The 23,220-nt window shown below is 35.5% G+C and overlaps 1 protein-coding gene across 1 annotated transcript in view; it reads right to left on the reverse strand.

Annotated features, from left to right (window-relative positions):
• The window catches only part of TOP2B (topoisomerase (DNA) II beta 180kDa), a 59,778-nt gene that overhangs the window by 24,209 nt on the left and 12,349 nt on the right, over positions 1-23,220 (reverse strand). Inside the window, exons 2-16 of the mRNA XM_010141482.1 lie at positions 20,995-21,168; positions 20,193-20,283; positions 18,130-18,193; positions 16,728-16,873; positions 15,912-16,009; positions 14,326-14,538; positions 14,067-14,240; positions 8,983-9,084; positions 8,767-8,904; positions 7,087-7,225; positions 2,769-2,926; positions 1,967-2,092; positions 1,020-1,130; positions 828-933; positions 525-634 (exon numbers count right to left, since the gene is read on the reverse strand). Of these exons, the coding sequence (XP_010139784.1) occupies positions 525-634; positions 828-933; positions 1,020-1,130; positions 1,967-2,092; positions 2,769-2,926; positions 7,087-7,225; positions 8,767-8,904; positions 8,983-9,084; positions 14,067-14,240; positions 14,326-14,538; positions 15,912-16,009; positions 16,728-16,873; positions 18,130-18,193; positions 20,193-20,283; positions 20,995-21,168 (1,950 nt within the window). The remainder of the gene's footprint in view (positions 1-524; positions 635-827; positions 934-1,019; positions 1,131-1,966; positions 2,093-2,768; positions 2,927-7,086; positions 7,226-8,766; positions 8,905-8,982; positions 9,085-14,066; positions 14,241-14,325; positions 14,539-15,911; positions 16,010-16,727; positions 16,874-18,129; positions 18,194-20,192; positions 20,284-20,994; positions 21,169-23,220) is intronic.

A 23,220-nucleotide genomic window follows, 5' to 3' on the forward strand; every position in this document is an offset into this window, starting at 1 on the left:
CAACTACCTAAAAGATATAAAATTAAAATGTGGAATACACATGCATGAATACACGTATGCTACACTGATAGAGCTTCATTTTGTTCAGACAAAACAATTTTGTTAAATTGTTTAAAATTAAACAGAAAAATATTGTTAAACAATATTTATTTGATCTTACTTGCTCAGAAACAAAATTTGGATCCCTAGGTAGATGTGAAACATTTGTTTGGGTTCTATTGGCTCAGAATTCTCTTTTGCGAGTTTTATCTTTAAAAGGAAGCCTGAATGTAATGTTTCTTGATATCCGCACCCCATAAAGCTGATCAAAGCTAGTAAGCAGAAGGTAGAGCTGATTTTGTAGCATGGATAAAGCTCTTGTTCCAAAACTTAAAAATCTTTTCCAAAAGCTTCTTTCTCTCCCAAAAGTGTTGTTTTTAGTTACTCCAAAAAGAAAAGACTTGTCAAGACTTCCTCACATGTCGCTTCCACTAAACAACAGAAACTAAAACGTATCACACAGAAGCACTTTCATAGGTTCTGACCAGTGTAATGGCAGCATCATCTTCAGGACCAGCATATCGAAATAAGATCCGATGTCTTTCCATGTCAGCAAAATACTCTTTTGCTTCTTTAGCAGTACTGGTACCCAAACCTGTACAATAAAAAGGAATAGTTCCTCCATAGTAAAAATGTATATTTTATTATTTTACCCCTTTTATTTAACTGCAAATATTATAAAACCATTACAGGACATACTATCATGAAAATAGATGTAAAACTTCATAGTAACCATTTGTTATGTATAATTATACTCGTGAGGTTCACTCATTTTTTTTTAAACAAACCTTTGTAGTATTTTATCTTCCATGCTTTATGATTCTCCATATGTTTCTTCCACTCATCAAATTCAGGAATACTATAGAATGAAAGCTCTTGCTTATTTTTGCTTGCCTTCAAAACAAACAAACAAAAAACCCTCATCAACTTTTCTATTGCACTGTAAGTAATAAATAAAATTCCATTAACAGAACCCATACCTTTACAATAGGAGTGATGAATTCCTCAAGAAAACCATGTTTCAACAGTGATGGCCAATTGTGATGAATAAAATTGATTAACAAGCCTTTTATGTGAGATCCATCCTGATCCTAAACCAAAACATGAAAACATGAAGCAATCTTATAAAATGTCTGATCCCCCAAAACCACCAAAACACCCCACTCACTGGCCTGGATACATCAAAATAATGTCTGCTGTCAGAAAACATAGAAGACAGTTAGTTTTAATTTGGATTCCAAACTGGACCTGGCTATAAAAAAGCCACCTGTGAATGGCACCGAGCTAATAATAAGCTCTTCCAAGTCAAGCGCACAGTTGCAGCTCAAAGGTTTCTCTGTCTGAGGCATTTTTTCTCTAAGAACCCTCCCAGACACCATGGAGCTGAATCTTTATAGAAGAAAGCCAAGCCTGGGCCACAGTTCTCATTGGTGTTAAGACGCTTGGTGGTTCAGCCTCTCTGGGAAATATTAAGAAAGCTTCACTAATATCCAAGGCATAGGATTCCTAGACTTCTACCATCTGAACAAACAGACACACACTTCACAAGATTATCCAAAATTACTGCCTGCATTCTTGCCTCTCCCAGACTTTCTAGCGTTATTAACTCATCTACTGTTCCATTTTGTACTTGGTTTCAACTTATTTGAGTTATCAAAAACATTCTTGTTCATACATGTTTTTATTATTACTCTGGCATCTCTGCTACTGTGCACTGAATTTCAGTTGTTCATTTGGAGTAACAAACCAATGTATAGGTAAGTTATTCCCATAAAGAAACCTCACACATTAGGGATTCCCTCTGAATACATCCATATTGCCGTGACACAGAGGCAGGTTATAATGCACAAAGATGTAACCTACCAAATTGCAGCAAAACACATTTTAAGAAGCTTTGTATATTAAAACCTGTGAATTTCAGACTAACCTGATCGGTCATGATCATAATTTTTCCATATCTCAAACTTTTCAGAGATTCTGGGTCTTCATAGCTTTTCTTGTATTGTAGTCCAACTATTTTGATGATGTTGTTGATTTCTGCATTTTCCATAATCTGTATAAAAAGTTATCTTTGCAGTCAGTGTAAAAAGCAGAAATTCAGAAATATCCAAATCTTTTTTTAGGTGGGCTTTATAGTTGTTTTTTCAATGCACCCCTACCTCAACTTCGTAACCTTTTAATCCCCAGCCCCCCTGCAGCCTTCACACTTGTATTTCTTCTGTACACACAAATTTTCAAGACTGCACCACTCCCTAGCTCCTCTACAGCCAGAGCACAGAGAAAACGCATGTAACAGTCATCTCGCGAAGCTGCCTTCACTTTCCTCTATTTCTATGGGCATCTGCAACACAACTCTTACTATAGACAAAGTATGGAGGGCAGCAAAAGCAATGTGATGGGGTAATGCTGACGCTACTGCTTCACACTGGAAGTCAATGAAATGACATGGCAATGGAGACAGCATAAAATTTCAGGTTTAAGTATTCATGTCAGTGCAGAATTTTCTTGCACTTGTAAAGAAATGAACTTCACCATTCCAGTACTGTACTACTACGATTAGTATTTCCAGGCTTATCCCAGGTTTTAAAATAAATGGTACTTCATGAAATCCCAGTTACAAGATTTTCATTAAAAAATAAAAATTAAAATACGAAGATGTAACTCTAGATATCAAAAATAAATAGGAGACATCCATTTGTCAGCTAAAAGGAGGTGATGAGACTACCTACCTGTTTGTGAGAAGCTTCTCGAACATTGAGGATTTTACCCCTGAGTGGGAATACTCCGTATCTGTCTCTACCAATAACACCTAAGCCAGAGACGGCTAAAGATTTGGCAGAGTCTCCTTCTGTTAATATTAATGTGCAGTCCAAGGAATGTTTGCCTCCTACAGTCCAGGAAGAAGTAGAAGCAAGGCAAAAAAAGAGAAAGCATAATTTCTAAACTCAAAATAACTTTTAAACTCAAATAACAGAAACAAATTCCTACACTATGTCAGGTAATTTAAATAGTCTGAATTTCTATTTTTAGGGTTAGCCCTCCATACCACTAAAACTATACAAGAATAAGTATCCTTGCCCTTAGCAATTCACTATGGATTGCTATGAACAAGGAGCAAAATACACAAAATGAGATGCAATGGTGAGACATCTTATGCAATAGTCCCCATACGGCAGATTTCTTCTGCACCTTTACCATTTCATTTTTCTAGCTGCAAATTTCTTACACAAATACATCATGCATATCTGAGCTATATACAGGAGCTATTTCCCATTCTGCTTTTCCTGTTTCCTCATGGTATATTTTCAGAAATAATTTATTAAATTACATTTTTGGAGGGTTTTTTTTTTTGTTGTCCGTTGGCTGAAACCAGACAAGTTTGCATAAGAAAAACTTGACAGAAAATGTCAGAAGATCAGAACATTTACCCGTATTATACATTCTCCAAAATTTCTTGAACAGAAAAGCTGTTACTACTAAAATTACTAACAGCGTAATTCTGATTTTAACAAGACATGCTGCATTCCAGTGCTCAAAACTGGTATGTTGTGTATATTCTGTTTATTGCAACTGCAATAGTCAAATAGATGTTCTAAATAATAAGCAAGTTCAAAAATGAACCCACCCTTTTCCAAGAGTGCAAATGCTCATTAAGCAGTTTTGCTATTTTATCAAGGTCGAGTGCTAGGAAATGGAAATTCTGCAAAAAACTTCAAGCTGGTTGAGTCTTGCCTACTGTTAGGAAGATAGTTTTGAAAATATTAGCATTTCAATAGGTGCTTTGATTTGCCTTTACCAGGTAGGTAAAAACAACCCTGCACTTCCTATTACATAGAATTTAACATGGTCTTCTGAATCAGACACATGACTTAATATAATCTAAATTAGGTAGCTACTCACACTGCATCAAAATGTGTCAACAGCTATCATGCTATCAGCAAGGTGGGATCATAAGACCAAGAAAAATACTAGTCTGCTGTTTCAGAATATATTCTGAAAGTTTTTTTCCTATATGAACTGCAGAAAATACATCTGAATATCATCCAGGTGCACTTTCTTCTGGAATGGATGTGATCACTAGCAATTAATTTCATGGAAATGCAATGTGCCAAGTATTTTCCTGAACACAGCTCTAAAACACCCAGAGAAAACTACATGAACTGGCAGGCTCAAACAATGCTTTTATGCTTCACCAGATTTAGTAATGTAGCTGCTGCCTTACAGTCCTTTGTCCCTATTCTTGGTTCTTTGGTTTTCCATTCATTTCTACCTCTTCTTCTCTAAGAAGCCATAGAACTCTGTATATCTCATGAAGATCTCAAGAAAGCAAGAACGACCAGGTATAGGACTCAGTACCTCATTCTTTTCATTGGGGAAGGAAATTTGTGCAAGTTCATCACTGTACAGATACATCTCTCTCCTATTGCTAAGTATTAGCTATTATTGAATCAAAAATTCTGTGGTACCTGGCACCCAAAAAACCTGTGGATGCTGGACCACAGCTACAAATTCACTCTTGAAGTTAAAATAAAATCTAAAAACCATAGGGAGAATTAGAGCCAAAGAGGTCTGTGGCCAGCCACTATTCTCTCCCAGCTGCACTGGACTACTTCAGTCCAACATCTACTGGCGCCTGCTATTAGAAACCAAAGCCAGCCCTGTTCCCTCACCTGATTTGCACTGTTTATGAAAGTGCAATTCCCGAGATCCTTAGAAATATGTATTTGCCCTGAAACCTAACTACATCAAGTAAAAAAACTGTATTTTGCTGCCAGATTACAGATAACCTGTGGGACATGTACTGATAATGTCCTGAAGCAATCTCCCTGAAACTGTATCTTCATGCATCAGTTAAACCTCTTCTCCAGCTTATGGGGAGTTCTGCAGCTTTTTTGAGAAGACTATTTTTAACTGTGTAACTCTTCACAATATGCTTAGTCACGTGCGCATTCATAACAAAGTCATATAGCAAAGAGGTTTGTTTTTTCCTTTGATCTAGAATTGATCACCACCTCGCACACACAGAAAGAGCACATACAGTCCTTACTTCACCTGACTCTGAGAATCCCCAATCCTTTCTATCAAGATCCCAAAGACACAAAGATTGATCGTTCTACAGTGTTTCGTCTGGGTACTCATGAAATAATTTTCATGGCACCAGGATTTCCTTTCCCCTTATGTTAAGAAACATTGAGTTTCAGCCGGATGTAGTCGCCAACTAAAGTTCATTTAGACAAGCTCTAAAGATCAGAGCAACCTCAGCTGCTCTGAAGGAGTCACTCTTCTGTATGATCTTTTGCCTTCCCTTTCTCAATGAAAGCAGCTTTTTATTGAGGTCAGATATCCTGATTATAGTATCAGCTTAGTTCTTGAGCAAAAAGAACAAAAAATTCCTACTGATTTTCAAGCATGAACAGAAGATCCATATGGTACCTTCATTCCTTAAAAAGAAAGGACTAAAGAACTTTTTACATGTATTACTTGTGATCCTCCCAGTTAAAACATTTCTGCCAGCATAAGCAACACTTCATAAAGTCAGGCCAAGTGTGCAAATGACAACACACTTTGTATTCAGAAATTGAGTATCTGCTCGCCTTCCTGTGTGTCCACCCCAAGTGCACAATGCCTTCAGTGTGAGAAATCTATTGCATTCCAGATCTTCAATAAACCAGTATCTGGGTAAGCTTCCCTGCAAGATGCAGGCTTACCGCTCCACACGAAAGCGTAACTAGGCAGTAGAGAAATACCTGGGTAACAGCCATCCAAGCCACGCAAAACTAAACATCAGTGTTGAGCCAAATTGAATCCCTACAAGCCACCTCAGCTGAGGAAGCTTCAGGGTGAAAGGCAACACAGTATTTTATTAGCTTCCCTGTTACTCTGAGGCTCTTCCCTCCCATCACCCCCAGTCCGAGTGAGAAGTGATTTTTGAAGACTGGTCTCCAAAGTAGAAATAAAAAAGCCTATGAAGAAAGTGTATCCAAAATTATTCATGATATTGGTTTTGTGCACTATGCTGGTCTCCACAGATACACAGCATTTCTCCAAGCACACGATCTTCTAGGCATGAAAAGTACCAGAAATGTGCATCTGAGGAATACAAATTCCACAAGCAAAACACTAGTAAAAGGAGACGTGATTATCAACTTTTTGAGGCAAAATACAATATCTGAATAACTAGAAAAAGCAGTAAAATACTGAAGAAAACTCAATTTAAAAAATTACTAACTGGAGTCCAAAGAATCAAAAAGAAAGGGAAAAACTCATCATCTCTTCAAGTCATCTTTGACTTGAACTCTGGAGCTCAAAAAGAAAAAAAGCTTCTTTAACAGCTCTGTGGGTTTTTACCTACTTAATCCACCCATACATCTACTTCATTACAATTTCTCTGTCTTTGCTTAATGTAAGACTGGATTAAAAATGAACTACCATCACACAGACTGGCAATGTATCAAGCTCTTTAGTCATACGTGCTCAAGTAATTCAAGGACAACTCCCACCCCACTGCTACTGGCACAGGTTGCCAGCTGATCCTGTTTCCTATTTGTGCTAGGAAACAAGCCAGCAGAGATGCCAGTTTGCCCCATATTCCCAGACTGGAACATAATGACATTTAAAGTCTCACAAAAGAAGACTCTTGAACCAGTCCCTCAGGTCCACACACTATGATCTACCTCCTATAGCTCATGACCCTATAAAGATTCTGATCTTTTTATGTTAGAGTGGTCTTCTTCACCTTCACCTCTGAAACAGGTTATTGGTAACACTATCTAGCTGGAAACCACAATTAAAAACTACACGCTCTTTCAACACAGAACTAGACTGATGCTTTTGTTCAGCATTTTTAATTCTCTACCCTAGGGGAGACAGTCTTCCTAATATCAAACTCACCACCATGCTTTAATTCTAGGTCTAGAAAGTTTAGAAAACTAGAAAGATTCTTTAAAAATATACATAAGGATGAGAAAGAGTCAGGTTTAAAATGATGAAGTCTTTGAAAAAAAAAATCTATGAAACATTAAAGACATTAGAAGTAAGTGCTCTTACCAGCATCATTAGCGTCATCCAGTTTCGGAATGCCCTTGATTTTACTGTGTTTCACTGATGAACATTTTTTGTTCAGCTGAGTTTGTGCCTTAAATTTAACCCAATTCAAAATACTCTCTATGATACCACAGTTAGAGGCCTATAAGCAACAGATCAGAATTGTGGATGAGAAAAGTAAATCTTCACACAGCACATTGTTCTCTCTAAGTTACTGATCTAACACTGTTTCTCAAAGGTCTCTAAATTTTAAAAACTGCAACATATAAAAGGTCAAGGAATTAACACATACCTTACTGTCTAGCATTTTATGTACACAAAACCAAAACACAACACTCACAGAGCTTCTTTTTCACCCCTCGTGTAATTGGTGGAAGGAAGAAAAGAGGACTAAGACCTAAGAAGTTGTCTTATGTTGTGTGCTTGATGTGCTGAGACTTTTTAGGTATTGAGCATCTGCTTCCTGGACTTTGATAGCAAGAAATAACCTTATGGGATATTTATGACTATTTAAAGTTTCTTCAGAAATTACTGAGAATGGCTGAAAGACAACCCACAGCATTTAAGAATAAGGCTCTGTATCAAACATTTGAGAAATTGGTAACATTTTAGGAAACACACATGCAGTAAAAATAGCATATAGCATACTTCCTAAACTAAGACTGCTTTAGGTTTGGTTCCACATCAAAAAGTGAAGCATAATACTGGGAGCTTTGGCTTCTCATTAACCTCCATCATACAGCACTCATTGGCTAGAGATTCTGCCGCATATTTAACACCTCTGGAGGTGAGTGTTCACTTCTGGGAATATTAGAAATACTGTAAATAAAATCTACTAAAAGACAACATATATAACAAAATCTGAAGAATTAATACAAGATTGTGTTATTTTTTCCTGTAAGTTCTATAAGAATGTCACCAGTAACACAGAATTAGAAGAATAAAACACTATACAACAGTTTTGATACCAAGAGTATTAGCAGTGGCATCATCCTATTTACTTCTGGACTTCCATTTACGCTACTAGCACTAAATAGGATTTATTATACTGAGTTCTGGCTAACAGAATTCTACTTTCCTTCCTTGTATAAAAAAACATAGTAAAGGAAAAACCTCTACCATGTATTTCTACTACTACATTCATTTATAGTAGCAATTCTTAGCTTGTCTACAGCCAAAATTTCTAAACCTGTTGCCTCAGAATAATGATCACTTTGATTAGTACAGCCACAATTTCACATTTCCTTGATTACTGGAAGAATAATGTGATATATTCCTTCCCTCTCTTTTCACTTCAGTGAAAGAGAATAACACTGATATCAAACAATACAGTAGCAAATAAACTCAACTTCAGAAAAATATTTTAACACAAGAAATTAGTCAAGGCCTATGTTTAAGTTTTAAGTGTCAAATTTATTTCACCAATATAAATATCTCCAACAAATGAGCTGATGAGGTGAAGCTCACTTTTAAATCCAGGGCAACAGGCAAAGCACAAGTCATTGCTTCCATTACTAAGGCCAGAGAATGAATGGAAGTTCCTCCATCCCATTTTCATAGTGTTTAAATGTCACCTTAGTATCATAATGCACTAATTAATCTTCTGCTACATAACACGCATACACTTGATCCAGCATATCAACCCCTGCTTCACCAAAAAAAAAAGAAATATGCTTTACTTACTGCTTTAAAAAATTTTTCAGATAGCTGGCACTTGGACCCAAAACTTTTAGGCTGCAATGTCATGTTTTCCTTTGTCTGGGAATCAAATGATGGGTTTTCAATCAAGCAATTAACAAAAACCCATATATGATTCTTCACCTGTTGAAAACATAGAAACCAATTTACTAAAAGTTACCGCATTCATCTTTTAAAAGATTTTTGTATAAAGTTACTTGCCTGAAATGGTTTCACTGAAACTCCAGCTTTATTCTTCTTTTTCACCACTTCTATCAGTTTGCCCACAACCTGATCCACCACGTAATCAACATGCCTACCACCCTTAAGGAGAGAAAAAAAAACAAATATTGACTTTCCTAATGGCTTTTAGCTGTATCAAAGTTTCTGTAGTCATATTTCAATTTGGAAATCCATGCACATTAAGGTGCAGCATAACAAAGGAAAACTTCTTTTAAAGTTTCTGTTTCATTTCTTTCGGTCTTCGTACACGTGAGGAGAACAGATGCTACACAGAACAGAAGGAGGAGACCTTTCATTCACTGTACCGTGGTGGCCTTCAAATGTAACTGCTTACATTTTGTAACAGGATTCAAAACCTTAAGAGTATGGCAGAGCTGAAAATTACTCTGTACCACTAGAATTGTACCTGCAACACCACGTGGCTGTGAAGAATTATCTTTCTAAATAGCCTTGGACTAAAAGCATCACACGTTCATTCATCAAATTAAACTCTCCCCATTTGGTTCATACAAAACCTTCAAGAGCTTAACCTCAGATATTCAGCATCCGCACTTATTCCTTCCCAAAAGTCATCTCACATTTTCTTAACTGTATTTAGAGAAATCTTTGAATAAAATGTGATTAACGTTCTTTGCTAGCCCGGGGCTTATGCAAGGCCAAATTGAGAGCAAAGATCTAGTACATCCTAACAATGACTACTGATTTATACATGTAAAAGAAACCTAACAATCGTGGAGTACATTCTACAACGCAGAACTCATCTGAAGCAGAAGCACTAATAAAGACTAAAACAGGATAAACTTATATCATGGATAAAACATTCCAGATTAGGAAGAACAACTAGTATTTAAAGGTATGTATCCTATAGTATTTAATTCTATGGAACAATGACCACTGAAATTGCCTAAACCAATGGTGATAAATATATTTAAATATTTAACAAATGCAAGGTGACACAAATTCCCTTGCAAGTAAAATAGCAGGCTTTCTTTGGAAAGACATCAAAAATAAAAACAGTCCTAAAGCCCTGGATATCTGAAAGATGTTTATGTATTTGATTATTCAAATGCCTTCCTTTAAATGTATAGACAAAAAGGTAAAAATAATTTAAAAATGTTAAATTCTAGTGGTTGTTAACGTTTTTAATGCTTTGATGAAAAATCTATTATCTTGTATCAAAGAATGGAGTGATGCAGGAATATCCTACACAGTTAAGACACACTTAACACTCAGTATTTTACACAGATCATCACGTTTGCTTAATATCAATTAATGCCTTACAAGAACACAGACTAGATAATGGTTCCTCTTCAGACCAATTTGCATTAGAACAATCAAAATAAAACACATCTATGGTAACATTCATCATAGGGTAAGAAATTAAAAAAACACCTCCTTCTTATACCTGTTTTAAGAGAACTGAAGAGGGGGAAAAAAAAAAAAAACAACCAACCTTTGATGGATATGAGGAAGTATAGGGTAGATAGGAAATGGAAAACAACAAAACCAAGCAAAAACAGCAGCCAAAAAGATGGAGAAGAAGAAAAAACCAAAAGCGAGGATTCTTTATTTTAAGGAAGAGTATGCATCTGAAAAGACTGAAGATGTTAAGTGATTGAACTGATGGGAGACAGCAGCTGTATTCTCAACTTCATGTGGAAAGTAGAGAAGAAAATAAAAAAAGACAGAGAGGGTAAAAAATGGTTTAAGATGGTAAATATTATTAGTCATAACCAAACCAGTAGTTGCACTTCAAAGAAATCATCTATGGTTTCTGTTAGTCTCTACAGTCACCTACTAAACAGCAATACAAACCACTAGCGTGTTTAAGAAGCACCATACATGCATGTATTTTTTCATGGCATTTCTTCTTTCAAAAAAAGAATCAATGACAAAAATCCCCACCCAAATCCTAAAAAGCACCAGAATTAAAACACAACAGTTTTTATTGACATATGGATGACAGAGTTTCAGCCTGGGGAGAGTTCAAATGAAAGTTGATACATCAACATCCTGCTACTTTAAAGAAGAATAAATGGTTTTCCAGACTGTAAAGAAGAGCTACTACAAGAAAATATCAAACTACATGTTTCAAAAACATTCCATATTTGAACAGCAATTTAAAAATGCATGACTTTTACATATCACATTACTGAAAACTCATGACTGTGGGAATATCTCAGTATTTTTGTATTTACAACTACAGCAATATTATTTTAGCACTTCTAATATTTTGCTAAAAGTAACATCTGACATTAAAAATAGCTACTTACCATAAATTCTTGATCTGAGAAGATATTAGTTACTACAACAGTTCCCCATTCCTGTGTCCATTCTTAGTGTGTAGCAATGAGGGAGGGATGTTCAGAGTTCAAAGTTGGGAACCTTTCAACCATCTCACCAGTAGGTGGCACATTTACCCACTCTAGAAGCATAACAGCCTATAACTGCCCCAACTGTCAGTACATTTCAATACAAGACAGAAAAAGAAAAATACCCTCTAAATCTAGAGGGCTGTCAATGATTATTATGACTACTGTGTTATGAGAAAGAGCATCAAAACAGTATAACCTTCTTTTCCCAGAAGGTAACCATTATTACCGAATCCCAGTCTTGCAAACTTCAGGACAAAAAGCTATCTAGTGAATAGTTAACAACTACAACCTTAAAAATGAAGCTTAGACTGGCTTCTATGTACATCTATTTATATTGTCATCAATAGCCAACAGTCTGTCAGTTCTGAGGTAAGACATATTTAAATTGTATGGATGGATAAATGGTTCATATGGCAAACAAATTCAGAAGGTAATTATAAATTTGAAGTTTTCATTTAGCTAACAAAAACATCCGGTACTTTTTGCATGTGTTTTATATTGTATTTATTTTATTAGAATACATCTTAAAACTTTAGAATGGTCCTGAATTTCTTGCTAAACTCCAGCAAAATTTTAACACGTTAGGTTGCTTCCTCCACCCAAGTCTACAGTCTTGACACTACATCTGTATTAGCTGAGCATTTCTGCTAAAATGATTAGTAGTATTACAGTTAGCAGTGCTGCCATATTAAAAATACCATTAGATTGCTATGTTAATAACAGAGGTTTCTACTACAGCTACTATTTAAAATCCAGAACTTGAGAAGATCATGTTTATCATGTACAGTTTACGTACAACTCTCACTAAAGGTTTGTAGCTATTACAGTTGTGCAAATAACATTCTTTAAATGCTACCTCAGAGCCCAAAGTCGAATTCTGTGGCAGTGTACTGTGGCAAAATTGTGATTAAACAGGGACTTGACCGAGATAACAAATTTACAAAAACAAAACGAGGGAGTTGTCCCTCAACACACTGCCTTGACCTTCTAAACACCCCTCAAAAAACAAAACAACCTATCAACCTAAAAAAAAAACCAAAACTGTTTGGAATTTAAAGCAAGTTCAAAAAAAGGTGGAAGTGAAGTTACGCCTGGGTGAAATTTATCCAGAAACAGAAATGAAAAGCTTTCAGCAAACAGCGATAAATAACCAAAAAACAGCTGAAATGTGCTCCTCACCTGTTAGCAGATAAGGGGACAGGCAGTTGACGCAGTTAGTTACTAGCCATTATGTCTCATCAGTGGGTAGTTGCACATCAATTGCTGGTGAGGTGGTTCACCGGCCCCGAACATTCCACATCCAGTCACACACATAAGGCATGGATCGGGAGAGTGGGAAAAACTAGAAATTACAACACTTACCTTTGAAGAATACACAGTACTTTTTCTATGACTTTTCTTAAAGAATATATAATAATGTATGTGTAACTGCCCGATGGGTGAAAATTGATCCAAAAGAGTCAAATTCAAAATCCTTTGAGTAAGTGTGCAATATTTCATTTAGGAGTCAGTAAGTATCCATTTTTTTCAAATACATTTTCTAAACCTGATATCAAACATTATCAAGTTTCTCTACATTGCCAGTTTCTCCATTAAGATATTGTATACATCAGCCATATATATTCAGGTCATGCTATTTTTCTTCTTTATGTTGCATAAAGAGGCCTGAATTAAGACTAAGTTTTAACCTTTCAACTACCAGAAATGTTTATCATCCCTAGTTTTGACAAGTAGCAGATAAGCTTTTAACTAAAATGCACATTCAGAAAATATCAGAGATCTGGTAATTACCAGACTGAGCAAGGAGGGTTTTTTAAGTGCCTCCCTTTCTTATCTTTGGGGAAGATCATGGTTAAGTTTCCCTAAAAACAGCCTCACCAATGACTATAATTGCTTGACTGTTGTTACATCACTCATCCAGGGAAATTTGTGAAGAGCAGAAATGTCAAACACTTTCTTTCACCTTGGTGGTTCCCAGATCCCTAAACCTGGGCCACTCCAAGAAGGCATAAATGCGAGTTAACGCTACTCGATTTCAGGAGATTGCCTTGGTGCCTGACCACCCCAGCAATTTAAGAAGCACAAAGATTGTACTCAAGTATGCTGAGCATATTGCTGCTTTATTGTAACTGAAAATTGGCTATGATATAATTTCACTACTACTATATTGCTAAGAGAACACCTAGATCCCCTTACACAGACACAAATAGAAGAAAATTAATCTCAACGTTTCAGGTCAGTGTTATACATCATAAAGCAATAAACGGAAAGCCATTTTTCAAGAACACCAAAAGCCATTTTTGCCCTCCAAAACTTGCTACTGCTAGCTTTAAAGGGGTTTGTACCATTTTTTACCTTAACCTCAGAATTGCTTTATTACAATGTGTTAAAAACGAAGGAATAAAAACAGTTCCATTCATTTTATATTTAATCAATACCGTGTATGCTCACGTAAGACATCAGCATCACTGAAAATGGTTACTAGTGTTTTAAAAACTAGTGCACATTCAGAAATACTACTGTGAATGTATTTTGATTGCATCTGCCAGATCCTCTCATGCAAAAGATTATCTCACCTATTTATTTTTAGTAACCCAGACTTATTTTTTTATCAAATATCTGACTGGGCATAACCTTAGCACACATTTTTATCATTTACATTTTTTATCATTTAATATAACTACTCACCTTTGTGGTAGCTATACTGTTTACGAAGCTGATTTGCTGAAATCCTTTTTCACTTAAAGTGAGGCACACATCCCATCGTTCATTCACAACTTCATGAATAACTTTGAGTGCAACTCCAGTTTCATCCAGCTTGTCTTTTACGTAAAGATCTACGTAACTGCGAAATCCATTTACCTATGAGTAACGCAGACAACAATTACTACTGTTCGCATTAATTTTGCGGTAGACTTAAAATATTTTAAACAAGGCTCTTTCTTACAGGTAATTTCTTCCCATTCAGCATAACTTTGACTCCTCTGCATGAGCCAGCCAAATCATATGCTCTTCTTGTCATGAGAGCCACAATATCCTTATCAAGTTTTTCCATTTTAAATTTAGGTAGATCTGGCTGAAATGTAATGCATGTGTAGTCATCACCATCAAAATGCTTAATCTTGGGTTCTGAGGTCTTCATCATATTGTTCATCCAAGTCTTTGAAAACAAAACATTTTAGATGTTAGTTTACAATACATGATCCATTTTCCAGCTATGCTAGGATTGCAACAGCTACACAACGAAATGCTCGCAGACCTCTTTTACAAGTTTCCTTCAGTAAAACTCCACACACAAAACTAAGAACTCCGCCAAGATTTGCACAAGCGGTGACATCAGATTTGTGGCTTCTATAAATATGCAGGTATCATGTCTAAAGCAAATAATGATTCTAAAGCAAATAAGAGTCCAGACAGAACTGACTAAATTAGATACAAGTGAGATAAACAGTCCTTATTGCCCATCAGTTTAACACTTTCCATATATTACACACTTCTATACAGAAGTCTCTGAGATAGCATCTTTGTGGCTGTGCACTGTATAAAAACATGCTTCTTGACAAAACACCTTGCTCAGACTTGACTCGGGAGTCTTGGTATTGTTCCCTGCTTAAGAACACGGGCACATTTGTAAGACCAAGCAGAATGCCTACACACAGCAAAAACCAAACTTCAGTTGTATTAAAATTTTGCAATTTTTGAAAACACTGGAAAACATGACACTTTACAAGACTTAGATAAAGCATGTCATTTTCAAAAAGTACACTCAAGCTAATAATAATTTACTTTTTGGCAAACAGCAGCAAATATTGCAATTTTACAGAGACAGGTAAAACCACTGAAATGTATTGTTCATGTAGTGACATCATAGAATAGCCAGAAATCAATTACTTGTCCAGAAAAAAAAGAGAAAGCAGCCACCAACTGGGAAAGACTCCAAAGCCAAGGAAATTATGTATCTAATATTCTACCTAAGTTCTTCACACTTTTAGAAAGGTGGCCATCTCAAAGCTATATACAGTAGATCAGATGACATTCAATCCTTGGTCTGTGTGCTAACAATGAGCAATGGGTTCAAATGGGGATGGAGGGAGGTTTGAACAGAAGTCTAGCAAGGCTCATAAAATGTAGGACACAACAATGAAAAAAAAAAATCTTTCTTAACACTACACGAAATTATCTAGATAGCTATGCAAACATGGAAACAACTAAGTAGAAAGATTTTTTTACAAGTAACAGCTATTACAAAAAGTTTCCATTAAATGTATTCCTTTTCATATGCATATGAAGATACTATAGTTTGAACAAAATAAATTTATTTTTCATTTTTAGTTACCTAACACTCCCAAGAAGAATATTACTTAACAAAGCCACCAAAACTCTTTACTGATTGAGCTAACATAGCCTGCAAGCTCTATACATCCTTTTGAATGTTAAATGATTAATTTCATGATATTCATGAAATACAGGAAATACGTTAAATTTTAAATTTATAATCACAGCAAAGGAAAAAAGTTGAGATCATTTCTATACCTGCTTAAAACTGTGTTTGTACTCCTTGCAAGCAGTTTCAACTGTAAACTTGGTACTAAATATGTTACAAAGTTTTGCACCGTAGCCATTGCGCCCACCTGAAAAAACAAGAGTAAGTTTTTTTACAGCAGAACCATATTTATGATATACAGAGAGTATGCCAATAAAGTAAAATGTCCCTGTATAAGACAAAAGTTGATCCACATGTCAACAACTATCAAAGGATGCCAGAGATGGAGTCTCACCTCCAATCTGGTACAACTGCTTCTGCCTCAAAATGAGCAGTTTGCTCCTCCCCCCAAGGCCAGGATGCTCCCATTGCTTCCCTTATGTTGATCTACCAGTTGCTTGCTGAAAGGCAAGTGAGATCAACACCCTGATCCAGCTGAAAACTAGGTCATGATCAGATCCAAGTCACTCTGCAACCACACAAGATATACAGGGTAGGATGGAACAGAACTAACCTTCATTCATGATTTAAATTAGGGTTATCTTACAAGTTTAGCAAAACAATACACTAATTTATTAAATTTATTTCTTCCCTTAATTTCAAGAGCATTAAATGATGCTTGCACACATTATAATTAATATATGAAAATATGTTGCTTGTTACTTAATAAAAAGTACTGACATTACAGAAGTTCCCTGTAAACACTGATACTAAAATAGAAAGATTTTTTTCTTTAAGTCAAGAAGACTTAAGACCAAGTAATCATCTGTTAGGAAACAGACTAGAGAGAAAGTAAAAAGAGAAAACATACTGAAAAGCAAACAAAGGCTTAATTAAATAAAACAAATCACGTTAAATCGCCTTGCCTGTAACTTTTTTCTCATCATCGTCATAGTTGCTGGATGTTAGCAGCTGCCCAAAGATTAAAGCAGGTACGTATACTTTCTCTACTTTGTGTTCCACAACTGGTATACCCTTTCCATTATTCCATATGCTAATAATGTTTGATTCTCTATAAAATAGTGAAGACATGAAGCTAATTAATGTAATCTTGAAAACAGACTCCTGCATACATTTTACCTGTTTAAATAATAAAATAAAATATAATAAAAGACCATATTCTTACCATATTTATTCAGTTTATCAATTTTATTTACAAAAGCCCACTTCTTTGTGATTATTAGATGTCTTAGAAGAAGAAGCATAATTGCCCATACACGACAGTATTTTGTATCATAAATAACCTCCAAAAATCTATTTGAAGTACTTGCATTATCAGCATGATCTGCGAAACAATCCTAAAGTTCATTCAGAATTAGACTTAAGTTAAAGACGTAGCTTTTCAGGTTTCATTGAAGTCCATCCCAACACAGCCAAGTTATCGTCTATTTAAAACCGTTATTTCTCCTTTACGAGAAACATTGTAACTTATTTTATGCATCAATGACAAAATCCATCAACATGTGGCATCATTAATACTTACAGGTCTCACAAAGAATTTTCATTTCGGAGGATTAAAGAGTTCAAAGTAATGACAGATCAAACACATGTACACTACCGTTTCCCTCCAACTCCACAATAAAAACAATTTGGTGTACAGAAACTGATAATCCCCTGAAAACTTGCAAAAAAAATGACTTCTCAACATATTTATCCTGAAGATGAGGTGTGAAAATTAGGTGTCTACACCATTTATTATTCAGTTACATCTCACTGAAAAGGTACTACTAGAGGAACCCAATCAATATCTATTTATGGTACTTTTCATTAGGAAATATGCATGTACTGAATTCTGAAAAAAAAGCATTAATGACATATTTGCAATCAGTAGTTTGAGTGTGATATTGCTCACTAATTCAGACATAACCTTATCTTAATGCTAAAGGAGTTAACAGAGAAGTTGAGCAGGTGCAAAATTATGTTATCAAACCTCAAGGTATCTGTGATTTATGAATGACCTGGCTGGTTACAGTTATGTACTGCCAAGATTTCATCTAACCACAAATTTTATGATCTTCTGCTTTTAAGTTTCGTTCAGTCAATCATTAATGAGGGCTTTAGGAAAGCAAATTTTTATAAATTCAGGATGGTAGTACTCACTGTTAACCACTTTTAATTCACCTTTTCATCTTAAAATATGAAGCTAATGGAGCTAATTCTAAAAATATTTTGTTTTTAAAAAATCTAGTTTCATTTAGTAAATTCATTTGTACAAATGTGAACTGCAATAGCACTGGCAGAAAGTAAATGAAACATGCTTTTACTTACGGATCAATGGATATTTTAATACAAGTCATATTCTTGTCCCTCTGCTTATTGTCGGCAGCATTTACTATGAAACAAAGCAGCACAAATTAACACTTTTAGGAGCAATAGTTAATTATTTGATCTCTAGAGCTGAATGTGTACATATTCCATCACACGTTACAATGGTCCAGGTATTTCTTAATCTGGTATGTCTTTGTATACTCTGATTCTTATTAGCAAAGTCTATAAATATGACCAAGCATCTGCAAGAAGATATTTTTCAAACTGCTTATAATTACTATTTCTAGCAGTTCAACTACCTTAGAAATAAATGAGAAATAAATGAGGCTCAGAATATACACTTCGGTAACTGTTCTTAACATACTGAGCATTTCATTCTTCTCTTGCTCCAGTTGTTTGGATATTTATTACACATATTACACCAAGTATGTTACAAACCCTAGAAAATTATACGTATGACCCAGATCGGTTTACACACCCTTTTGCCACTGAAACCCAATCCTGAAAAAGTCACATCCATTAAGGAGTGTTTTTACTGCAGCAAAAGTTATCTCTAAAGAGCCTGTGAGACATAACTAACAGTTATAAGCAATCTCTTAGACAGTTTACAATCAAAAGAAGCATAATTGGAAATTAACATTAGATCAGAATTTAATTAACCTGCACTCCAATGCAACTGGGAGCAACAAAAATCAGAAATGTGACTATGGCTATTAACCATGAAAACACATTACAATCCCTTTCAGCATTTGTCTCATCACCCATGAAATAGATCAAATTAAAACCGCAAAACACCAAAGGGCAATATCTTAATATATTATAAGGGTCTCTGTATAAGATCAGGTATTTCAAGGTGCTTTTGCTAAAATCATTACATGCACTTTCACTCAAAAGTATGCACAGCTACAATGTCCAATTTTCATAATGTTATTACACTGACCCCTAGCTCTCACACTCTGTGGAGCACTACATAAAGAAGTAATAAGCCGTACAGTACTATGATAATGATATGATAATTATCTTCCTTTTCAATGCGACAAGATGGAAGCAGACTCCCTCCCATGAAAAGCCCATAAATTTCATCTATGAGGCAGCACTCAGTAAAGAAATGATAAAAGATTTTAATTCCCATATTTCTCAATATGTAAGTAAAAGTAAAAAATAAAAATAAAACTTGTTCTTTTACACATAGCAAAAATGTAGTTATTATTGCCTCCAAGAGAGTAATGCTCTAAAACATAGTTTTAGACGTGTGGAGAGTTCTGAACCCAATGAAGGTCGTGACAAAACTTCCACTGACCTCAGAAGACCGTAAATTAGTATATGATGTAATCCCACCAACCTTTACAACTTACTTCATACAAACTGATCAGCCCAAGATTTCATGTCAATTAATGCAAAACACCAGTTCAGCAGACAGCACGCTATTCAGATGTTGCACACCTGTACTGCTGGTTAGCCTTCAATGTGTGCTTGTTGCCAAGAGAATATCACAAACTACTAAGTCACGGTGACTCAGGGACTTATGACAGAATTCTCTAAAAATCATTTGTTTGTGTCTCAGTCACGTGTTTATAAATGGCAGTATGATACTTATTTGTTTTAAAACTCAAGTGCAGAAATGATCCACGTAAGAATTACCATCACCATCACTATCATTCCATTCAGAAGGAGGTAACTTTAATGATCCATTAAATGAGGATCTAAGTTAACACTTCGACAATTTTCAGATGTCTTCTTACAGAAGAACAATCTTCTTTCAAATGTTACTTAAAACTGTGGCCCTAATCAACATTGCAGATTAAAAATCTTATAACAATATTGATCATAAAGAATCATTTGGACATTCAGTAACAAATATTCACATTTTCATACAGGTTTAACTGAAAACTCTTCCCTCTTTAAACTGTTCTATAGTGCTGGAATGTACTAAAATTTTCATGCACTGTGGTTTAGTGGGACTCTGTCATTTAAACTTAGTTACAAATTAACGTGCTTTGAGAGTGTTCAGAAAAGTGTGTACTCCATAATGCTAAAGCAGTATTATTGTTAGAAATACTTACCAAGAATTTCATCAAAGATCTTGTACAAGCCTGGAACAAAGGTAACTTCTCTGCAATTCATTCCTACATCTTCATCATATACCCACATTAGCTACATGTAAACAAAGTAAAATAAAAATATTTACTGTCTTAATAAAGCAGTCTATGATTCCCCAAGATCTGTTTACTTCAGAACTTTACTCTTACAACCTGATTGCTGCTGTCATATGAGCAGCAGAAGTCTGGCAAAAATTACAACTGTACACACAAAGAATTCCACAATGAAAAACCATGATTTTTTGCTTGGTGGGGAGCTCCAATAGTGCAGAGAGTGAAGTTCAAACCAGTTTGTAGTTTCACAAAAACAGCTGAAAAAAGCATCAGCAGGAGGCTTAAATTCTCTGTTCTCTACCTAAACAAACAGACCAAAGCATCTTTGGACCTAGAGCAAATGCATATATATATATACACATATATATACACACATATATGTATACATGGACATATATATACACACATATATGTATACATGGACAAGTTTGTAAACACACACATACACACACCTAACAGTGTGTTTAAACATGGCAGGTGTGTGTTTATATTTTGACTGAACTTCAACATTTTCTGATCATGTTTTTTCAGGTGAACCAAGCACTACTTTAAAAGGTCTTCTCAGTTGCATCCATAAACATGCCCACAATTTTTTCTCATGGTAATTCAGAATACTCAGAAAAGTAGAGATGTGCCAATTTATTAACCAGAATAGCAATTTTCTCATTAAAACAACAAAAATTATTAAGACTGTAAATTTAGTGACGCTTACCTGAGTTAATGGTTCAACAGACCCAATGTAGGTATCTGGACGGAGAAGGATGTGCTCAAGCTGAGTCTTTTTCTGATAAACTCTCTCAACAGACATCTTCTTTGAAGTGTCATTTTTATTAATGTTTTCTGAGTCTTCCTTTTTTGAAGCACTGATCTGATTATCAAACAATGTCTAAAAAAAGACACCAAACTCATTCAATTTGTCAATCTCAAGATATAAACAAAACCTGACAGAGATTTAAATTACAATCAAAACTTGTCACGCAATTTAAATGTTGTTTTCAGATTTATTGAGAATCAAGCTACCCTCCTCAACAGAAAAAATTAAACAGATATGACAGTTTCTTAACAAACTGTAATATATTCAAGATTTTTCGATTTACTAAGTATGATAAACCAAAATAAAGAAACAACAGTGTATTACAAAAAGACATCCCCTTTCTCAGATTTCCTCATTTTTAACACTGACTTTGTGTTTTGAATCCAAAACACTGAATATTGTTCTGAGCAGTAACAGTAAAACTACTCTTTCACATTTTAGTTCGGACAATTCATTTAGTGGGATTTAAGAAACACTGTAATGCCTCTCTTATAGCTTCTCAATTGCTGTAATTTACATTCTCTATTTAACTGAAGTAATTAAACCTGATACAATCCCAGTTTAGAATGCTATATGATTAAATAAGCTAAGGACTGTAAAAAAAGACGACCACATCCGCTAATGTCAGAATTTAAACAGAATTCAAGTCTAAAGTGGCTGCAGGCGCTGAAAAATGCCTTGGAGGAACAAGCAGCATTACAGAAAAGTAATCCACTTTTGCTGGGAGGATAGAGGAATTTGCTGCATTTTTCAGCAAATTTTTCCTGATAAAAATCTCCTTCCCACCGAACCAAAACCACACAAAAGGAAAAGTTAGAACAGGGCTTTGCTCGAGAGATTTTGAGACAGTAAGAACGTATATACCAAGAGAGTAGTTATGACATTTAACAGTATACATTCATATCTGTAAATTGGAATTATCTTAAAAATACCAATAAACGTAACTTGAGTTCACATGATTTGCCTGGCTAGCAGACGTAAGAGAAAAAAATTCCATCACCACCTGCCTAATACCTCAAAGTCTCCTCTTACAGTGGGTTTACCAATTTTGCAGCCAGAGATACATGAGGTGTAAAAGCCATGAACAAACAAATAATGAGGACAAAACCCACTTGTCACTAAGGTAAATATTTTATTCCCGTTTAGCTGTTCTTAGTTAATCTCTGTATACAGTACGTACAGGCTAAACTCCAACCCTGGATTAATCAGACACCATGTAAATTTTTCAGCCAGAAGAAAGCATCATTACTTTCTCAATCTAGCCTTTATAGCCTCAGACAGCACTGAAAGCACAGGGGTAAGAAAGCCTATAAGCACATATGAGCAAGGAGCAAAGGATACTGAACTCACACAAACAACTTCAGCAGCAACCTATAGCATTCAATTACCAAGAACGACTCTCCCCATATTATTCCAATTTGTCTTCTCCAACTTCTACTATTTAAGCTTTGATGCCTTTTAAGCATGAATAAAGGATTTCATTCTATTTGGAACAATGGAAATCACCTTTCTCTTCCAGATTTAGAGATCACATTTTCCGGTTTATTTACAGAAATGCTGTGAAACATGCACTTCAAGAACCTTTGACACAAGCAGACTGAGCGCACCAGTAATGACAACAGCCAATCGTTTGGCCATGAGTAAACCTGAACAGGCCAAATGAGAATCAAATGTTCTCCTTCTATCCAGTCCTGTAACTGACAGCATCCAGAATAAGAGGGGGAAAGAACCGAGGGGACACTGCAATCCTGCACCAGGATTACATGCAGCAGAGTTGGAACCACAACACTAACTCTCAGGACTTTTCTTCTGGAGCACACCACAACCGGCACCAAACAGGGAAGTTGCAATGCATGGTGTGATTAACTCAAGATACGGAATGTGATAGGTTGGCACAGCTCTCCTTTTCAGGAGAGCTTGCTTTAAACTAACCTATAGTATTTGTATTCCCTGCCACATGACGTTAAGCAGCATCCCCATTGGTTAAAAGTTTTCACGCCTCTTTTGCTTTAAAAGTCGTGTGATTGTGCTGCAAGTTCAGTTCTTTACGTGCTCTCAGCCACCGCAGAGACCAGCCATGCCAGCTTGCTTGCCTGCCGCCTGCACCCCGCCGTTTCTTGGCAA

This window comes from Buceros rhinoceros, unplaced genomic scaffold (assembly GCF_000710305.1).
Source record: "Buceros rhinoceros silvestris isolate BGI_N320 unplaced genomic scaffold, ASM71030v1 scaffold10718, whole genome shotgun sequence".
Classification (NCBI taxonomy): domain Eukaryota; kingdom Metazoa; phylum Chordata; class Aves; order Bucerotiformes; family Bucerotidae; genus Buceros; species Buceros rhinoceros.